Below are 8,389 nucleotides of genomic sequence, written 5' to 3'. Positions count from 1 at the left end.
TTTTATCTAATTGTTTATGATTGCAATTGCTAGTAGCAACCGACCCATTGATTGTACGGTACGATATTGACGTCACTCCCACACCAGTTAACTGGGGCAGGAACGTTCTATGCAGACGATAGCAGGACCGGTGTTCTCGCTTCAAGATCTCAGGCCACACTGAAGGGAGGCGATCCAGCTCGCCGTTATATAGGGGTTTTATTTAGCCAGCCAATCAGCTCGCGTCGTTTATGTGTTACTAAATATAAAACGTATAAGATGAAGCGCGTTTGTTAGAATTTTTCTAAATGAGTAGTCCACTGAGCTAGACGCACAGAGCTATCCCACTAAATCGTGTACTGATGTGTATTTAATGCCACACAATTCTCTCACTTGCTCACAATGACCAAAGTTATTGAGCCTTCAATGGACTCTAGGCTGTCCACGAGTTTGCTTCCAAAATACGAGGATATTATGGAGTACCATAATGTGAGTACCTTAAATGATATTCTAATAAAATTTATATTCATAACTTAAGAATAATGCTGACAAACCTAAACAAAGAGTCACTGCATGTAAGTGTTTACATTTGAAATACCCATTGTTTATAGAAAGATGTCATTGATTACATAGGCAAAGTGTTTTATTTTATTAATTGGTACTTGCTGATAAGATAACTGAATATAGATCTAGATTTCTATATAATATATATTGCAAAAAAAGTATGCTAAACTTTTACATAAACAAAAAGACTCGCTATAAAAACAAACAGAATGAACGGGCTTCCCTGTGCAATATTGTCATGTTGACAAATTAAAATGTCCAGTTTGTTTTACAATGTCGAATTTACCTACATCATTATGGGACAATGTCTCTGTAGGTCAATAAACAAACGCTTTTTACAATGTAAACAACACATATAGAACTCTATACATACATGATAGCTATGCTCGATTGGTGAGTTGTTGTTTTTATAAATAAATTAATGGAAGAATATAATTGGCTTCATTAAAATATTGATATTAGGAGCTAGATGGAAACTTGCTAAATAAAGAGTATTAATAATTGCATACATTTTCAAGTAGATTTTTCGCAAGGAAGATACCAATATATTATAGATCTAGAAGTAAAGTTCGTATACTCTGGTTTGCTTTGCCTACATAGAAAACCACGAGTTGCGCACCCTGCGCTCGCTCAACCACCGAGCGTTTGGTCGCGTCACATCGCTGGCTGGCTGGCTGGCGGTGTTTGGGGAGTTTGACCCAGTTTATGGCAGACACTGTCTGCCAAGGGGAATAAATCTGTGTCAAAATGCAGATCTCATTTGTTGCTTTCCGCGACCAATTTTCTCTTATGGTGAAAAATTATTAAATGTTGATATACTAACTATAAACAAATCTTTTTCTTTGTGAATAACTATTGTATATGGTTGTTACTTTGATGCAACAAACGCAAAACAACTTTCGCTAATTTATGTTAGAAACATGCGATAAAGTAAATAATAAGGCAAATATAAAATTCAGAAGTTATTTATCTGCTGTGGGGGGATGGGAGGGGAGGGGGGGGGGCAGAAAGTTGGTACCTGACTCTGGTGTATTGATCATTATGAACCATGAGAGGATTGTCTCTGGTGTCGATGGAACTGAGACACGCGATGGTTTTGATTTATACCTGTACCGGCGTGCCTTTATATAAGAGCGCATTAGTCGGCCAAAGCCATTGGTAGATCTATGTTAGTGACTGTCTCTGCTAGTAGAGCCTCGTTCTCGTTTCTGCTTGTTAACATGGAGTTTTCTTACGTTGATTTCTTGATGGTATGGAATGTGTAACTAATGTTAATTAACGAATATGATGGTAAATTAATTTGTTTGTATTTTAAACTTTATTTTTGTTTCTTTTTGTTTAGAATTGGGCGGATGTTGACAACTTTTTATACCCTGACAACACGCCATACGAAACCAGCATCATCAACATCCTGGGCGACAACCTGAGGGGGTCACCTGGCTCCCCCATGGGCACGCCTGACTCACCTGTAGCCCCAGGCTCAGTCAGCAGCCACAGCGCCTACTCCAGCCCCTACAGCCCCCAACACGCCCCCATGTCAGTGGGCAGCCCCGGCTCCTCAAGTCAGGCAAGCAGCCTCAGCCCTGCACCACGTGACAGCATCTACGACGAGCTGCTGGACCTGGACTTTATCCTGAACAACACAGCCGAGAACAGCATGTACGAGGACGGCTCCCCCTGCGCTAAGATCAAGCAAGAGCCCAACCACTCTAGTGAGGGACTTCCCGATTTTTCTTCCACGTTTTTGGATATTCCCGAAATAAAGTTTGACGATGACATAAACAATAACATGATGATGGCTGGATGCAACATGATGTCCAACATCCTCTCAGGCAGCTCAAACATCAACTCATCCATCTCGCCCATGTCCAAACCCATGATGCAATCCCAGCACAACAACAACAACGCCATCCCAGAGTTCAAGATTCCAAAACACGAGTTCCCTCCCATGCCCCAGTCATGTACCTCCTACAGGGGTACTCTGACAGTCATTCCAGCCAACCAACTCCCTCCCCAGAACACCCACATGGTTTTCCCCATGCACGGGAACCACCTGTCTCCCCCCTCCTCCCCTGAGAACCAGGACACCGGCATGCACAAGATGAACCAGGTACCCCCCATGTTCCCCATGGGCCACCCCCACCAGCAGATGGTGATGAGACCCCAGCACATGATGCCCAAAATGCCCCCTCACCACCCATCCCACCTTGGCCCTCACCAAGTCCCTCATCAGATGATCACCCCTCCCTCCTCCCCTCAGCTGGACCACCTCCTCATGCCCTCCTCCCAGATGGACCCTGCCCAGCCAAAGAAGCGCGGTCGCCGCACCTGGGGCCGCAAGCGTCAGACTAACCACTCGTGCTCCCACCCCGGGTGTAACAAGACCTACACGAAGAGCTCGCACCTGAAGGCCCACCTGCGCACACACACCGGCGAGAAGCCTTACCACTGCACGTGGAAGGGATGCGGATGGAAGTTTGCCCGCTCAGACGAGCTGACCAGGCACTACAGGAAACACACCGGTGACCGGCCATTCCAGTGCCACCTGTGCGAGCGTGCTTTCTCCCGCAGTGACCACCTGTCTCTACACATGAAGAGACACATCTGAACTGACCTTTGAACTGTTGGAGTGCAAATGTGCCAGATCTCCTTCACGCTGAACCACCAGCATCCCAACTGAGACCCTCAGATGTATATTTAGCTTTACTTACAGTCGTTTGTGTAACAGATTGTTTCTGTGTTGAAATTTGGCTTTGATTTTGTTGGACTCCGCTTTAGTTTTCGACGCGGAGCTCCGGCAGTCAAGCGTAAGATGGCTCTAAGCTAGGCAGACTTGTTCTGTTGCCCTATGTACGCAGGCTTGTCTTCTCTACAGGTCCTGCTACTGGGGCGAAGTTTGTCTAGTTGCCTGACTTGTCACATGACGACTTTTGGGTCGAAAGGTTTCTTTGTATTCTTTGTACCATGGCTGACATGCCACATTGGCCACCACAGGGTGTATTTTGTTTTGTCAATTTTGGCCGGACCAATTTTCATTTTGCCATTAATTTATTTGTTCACTTGCCAGTTAGGCTGGTCCTAGCTGGCAGAAGTTAACTGCACAAATTGTGCCTGATCACGTGGTGCCAAACTCTTTGAATACAGCCTTCACCTTGCTGGGTCTCCAGACGATTGAGCTGGCCCAGCCGCGTTCAGGAGCTCAGCAGAGGTGAAAGGTCGCTCCCATTTTTTTTGTACATACGTTTTTCATTTGGTTAGCTCTTTTTAGTTTGCTTCTTACGCCTTTCAATGACCAGATTATCTCTCACATTGTTATGTTATTACCATTTTAACTATTTTTCAATGAAACAATTTGACATTGTTCACAAATATAAAATTACAATGTAGCCTCCTTAATTGGTACCTGCATTATACTGCATATTATCAGCCTCGAACTGTTAATTGAAATTTATTTGGCCAACTTTATAACAAAATTTGTAATGCATATCCATCAAAATCTGATACACTGATTTTTACTGCACATCTTATGCTAGACTACAATAATTTTACCAAATGTACTTGTTTTACAACATAAGGGCACTAAAATGCTAGTTTATATTTCATATTTAAAATTCAATACTATTGTATTCTTAGCCTGCTAGCGGCAGACGTCTGCCTCGTTTTAAATTGAGACCAACTGTGTTGGCGATGATGTAACTTGTAACTATTGTAACAACACTACACAAGTATTTCAAACAGTAACTATTTTAACTGTAGTTCCTAGACCACCTTATTGTTACTAACATGTTTCTTTACCAGTATTTTGTGTGTGTGGAACAAGCTTGACCAGGGGTCAGTCTTGACCTCGAACACGTTTTCTTCCTACTGTCCAATGGGCGTCTGTGTTTGTGTGACGTGTGCCAATTTTTTACTCACTGTAAAAAAAAAAACAACCAACGATTGTCGATCTATAACTGCTATAAGTGCCATTGATATGCATGCTAGATCAGCTGAGCTGTACTAGATGCATAAAGTTGCGGACGTGCAAGAAACGCATCACTTGTATACACTGCATGTGTCGTTTGGAATGCATGCCATATTTTTTGTGATGATTCGACTTGCCTTATTTGATTCTTGTCACGTGAATCAGGCACCTGTGTTTACCTTGATGAAACTTTATTAGTTTACCCCGGTACTGGCTACCATTTTTTTTTTAGTTCAATACTCAAACTAGATAGGTAGCTATCGTTTTAAAACCCTAAAATATAACGCGCAGCAGTGCTGCTAAATCTGGTCCTATTCATTTTATTTTAAATGTGTTTTTTTTTTGTTGAAAAAAATCTGGTCTATTTTTTTTTCAAAAAAAAATTAATAAATGTGATTATTGAAACTTGTTAATGAAAGTGATACAAATTAAGTTGCTTCGCTGGTATTCGTTCACATTTTCCTAAGTAAATAATAAACGAAGTCTTCCAATATTGAACGGGTTGTAAGCACTGTCTTCAAAGTTATACCCAATTATCTTCCTATTGATAATCTAAAATAAATTAATTTACATAATTTCCAAAGATTCGCGACTATGGTTGCCTTTACAGATCCCAAACAATGTCCTCAAGTTTTTATTAATTCAAACTTATAAAATATCTCTAGTTTTTTTGTTGTTTTTTTTTTTAAAAGATTTACAATTTTTAAAATTAAAATGTCCAATTAGACCCAGCCAACGATGAAAAAGTAATTTGTTACTGTTTATGAACCTTTATTATAATAACTTGTTAGTTATCTTCTCTTGTTATTTGTTCATTATCTCTCAACGGTGCTGTATAACAGGAAAAATATTGTTCATTATTTTGTTACATCTGAACGATGGTCACATATTGCCAATTTTTAAAATTTTGTTTCATTTACTGATGTAGCCATGTTTTTAACTGATTTTGCTAGTCATTCATTCTGGTGCCATAAGTCTTCAGCATAAAACAGCGGCGCGGGCGCTTTCTTTACTTGCTTTTATCGATGCTATTATATGAGAATAAAATGATGAATAGAACATTTTGGTCTTGACTTGATCTATGAATTGTCTTGGTTGCATGGTTCTATTGTTTACAGTCTGTATGAATGTATTTTATAACATGATAAAGGCCAACCACTTAATTTGAATAACGAACGGTTATATTGCCGTGGTTGTAAGACCATCACATTAATAGAATAGACAGAGTAAAGTCTGTCTTCTGCTACAACAAACAGAAGTTTATCTTTAGAAAGAAATAACCAGCAATATCTGACTACTGCGAAGATATTTTGTGCAAACTGTCGCAGTTTTTAAAAGTTCCTTTTTCGAATCTGACGGTTCATGGGGCAAGTGAAGTAGAGTTCTCCTGTTTCTGTGACCTTAGCAAACGTCGCAGTTTTATAGTTTTAACCTTCAAGAAAGATTACTTCAGCCTGTAACGAATCAAGATAAAACTGCACGTACTAAAATTCTGTCATCTATTTTATACAAGATAAACAGCCCATACAAGCCCAATGTGCCCTCTATCATAGACTTCAGTGCAATATTTGATCAGGTGCAGGCTGGTTAAAGCTTAAGGAAATTCCCGAACTACGCCGCGTACATTTCTCAAGGAAGTACAGACAAGCGAGAAAATGTTCTCCGCTTGCGCACCAAGCAAACACGCGGCATGAATGAGATACACTTCAAGTTTGAACACATCGTCGACACTCGGCTGGTTTTCTAAAGAAATGGCTGAATCACGCAGGAAGTCGACGTGATATTGAATACCGTATTGAGCCATACAAAACGAAAGTGGAGAAGTGAATAGTGAAAGTATTCATCTTTTGAAGGCAGGGAGGTTATATTTCCTGCGGATTTGATACAGCTATAGTTGTGAGGCCTTTGGTGACGTTTTTACAACGTGTCACCGTGACGTCAAATAATAAAGTAACGCTTCAGGATCAAATGATATTTTTTTGGCAGATGTGTAACATGGCCAACACGTTGGAGTGAGGTGGAGGTGGAGCAACAAATGTAAATGTTATATATAACATGGAATTACAACTTATAATATGCCTCCATACACTATATAAGCTGGCGCATATACCATGACCCATACTACATAAAACATGGCCCATTCAAAATATAACATGGAACATACAACGTATAACATGATCCATACAAAATATAAAATGACCCATATTACATTTAACGGGTCATACGATTTTAACATACAACATATAACAAGGCCCATACAACATATAACATGGCCCATACAATACACATGACCTATAAAGCATTTAACACGGCCCATGTAACATAAAATAGCCCATACAACACGTAACTATACAAAATATAACGTAGTCCATATAACATATAACATGGCCCATATAATAAATGACATAGCCCATACACAATATAAAATGGCCCATACAACATATAATATTTCCCATATAACATGGCCCCATGGCCCATATAACAAATAACATGGCCCATACAACATATAACATGGCCCATACAACATATAACATGGCCAATACAACATGGCCGCACGGCCCATACAACATATACCATGGCCCATACAACACATAACATGGCCCAATTAACATACATAGCCCATACATCATACATGGCCCATACAACATATAACATGGCCCATATAACATGGCCCATATAACATATACCATGGCCAATATAACATACATGGCCCATATAACATATAACATGGCCCATACAACATATAACATGGCCCATATAACATATAACATGGCCCATACAACATATACTATGGCCCATATAACATATACCAAGGTCCATACAACATATACTATGGCCCATACAACATATAACATGGCCCATATAACATATAACATGGCCCATATAACATATAACATGGCCCATATAACATATAACATGGCCCATACAACATATAACATGGCTCATACAACATATACCATGGCCCATACAACATATAACATGGCCCATATAACATACATGGCCCATATAACATATAACATGGCCCATACAACATATAACATGGCTCATATAACATACATGGCCCATACAACATATAACATGGCCCATACAACATATAACATGGCCCATACAACATATAACATGGCCCATACAACATATAAAACGGCCCATATAACATAAGATGGCCCATGCAACATATAACATGGCCCATACAACATATAAAATGGCCCATATAACATACATGGCCCATATAACATGGCCCATATAACATAACATGGCCCATACAAAATATAACATGGCCCATACAACATATAACATGGCCCATATAACATATAACATGGCCCCATGGCCCATACAACATATAACATGGCCCATACAACATATAACATGGCCCATATAACATATAACATGGCCCATACAACATATACCATGGCCCACACAACATATAACATGGCCCATACAACATATAACATGGCCCATATAACATCAGCTAATCCTGTCTGAGCAGAGTATTGCGCTGCACGAAAGATCTGATCACATGACCGCACAAGGTCACCACCGGCTCAAACTCCAGTTACCCGGATTAAGGTTATTTATAACATCCTCCATATCTTCCCGTCATGCTCTCTCTCTCTTACATAAAAAATATACAACATCATTGTGGTGTTGTTGTGCCTAAATTCAACTCTCTCTTACATAAAAAATATACAACATCATTGTGGTGTTGTTGTGCCTAAATTCAACTCTCTCTTACATAAAAAATATACAACATCATTGTGGTGTTGTTGTGCCTAAATTCAACTCTCTCTTACATAAAAAATATACAACATCATTGTGGTGTTGTTGTGCCTAAATTCAACTCTCTCTTACATAAAAAATATACAACATCATTGTGGTGTTGTT

General features: G+C 39.8%; 1 protein-coding gene across 1 annotated transcript; it reads left to right on the top strand.

Moving 5' to 3' along the window:
* Positions 1–297: 297 nt before the first annotated feature.
* Positions 298–5,568, top strand: LOC131954049 (Kruppel-like factor 1). Its single transcript, XM_059317533.1, has 2 exons — positions 298–468; positions 1,886–5,568. Exons 1-2 carry the CDS (start codon positions 382–384, stop codon positions 3,149–3,151), a joined length of 1,353 nt encoding a protein of 450 aa, XP_059173516.1. The 5' UTR covers positions 298–381; the 3' UTR covers positions 3,152–5,568.
* The last annotated feature ends 2,821 nt before the right edge of the window (positions 5,569–8,389 follow it).

This window comes from Physella acuta, unplaced genomic scaffold (genome assembly GCF_028476545.2).
Source record: "Physella acuta isolate Inbredline_101_S28 unplaced genomic scaffold, ASM2847654v3 ptg000970l, whole genome shotgun sequence".
Lineage (NCBI taxonomy): Eukaryota > Metazoa > Mollusca > Gastropoda > Physidae > Physella > Physella acuta.
This window is presented reverse-complemented; position numbering and strand designations above follow the sequence as displayed.

Bases quoted from the DNA above. Each gene is read 5' to 3' on its own strand.
- LOC131954049 (XM_059317533.1), top strand. From the start codon at position 382: ATGACCAAAGTTATTGAGCCTTCAATGGACTCTAGGCTGTCCACGAGT. The intron at 469-1,885 runs GTGAGTACCTTA...CTTTTTGTTTAG, and splicing joins ATATTATGGAGTACCATAAT to AATTGGGCGGATGTTGACAA.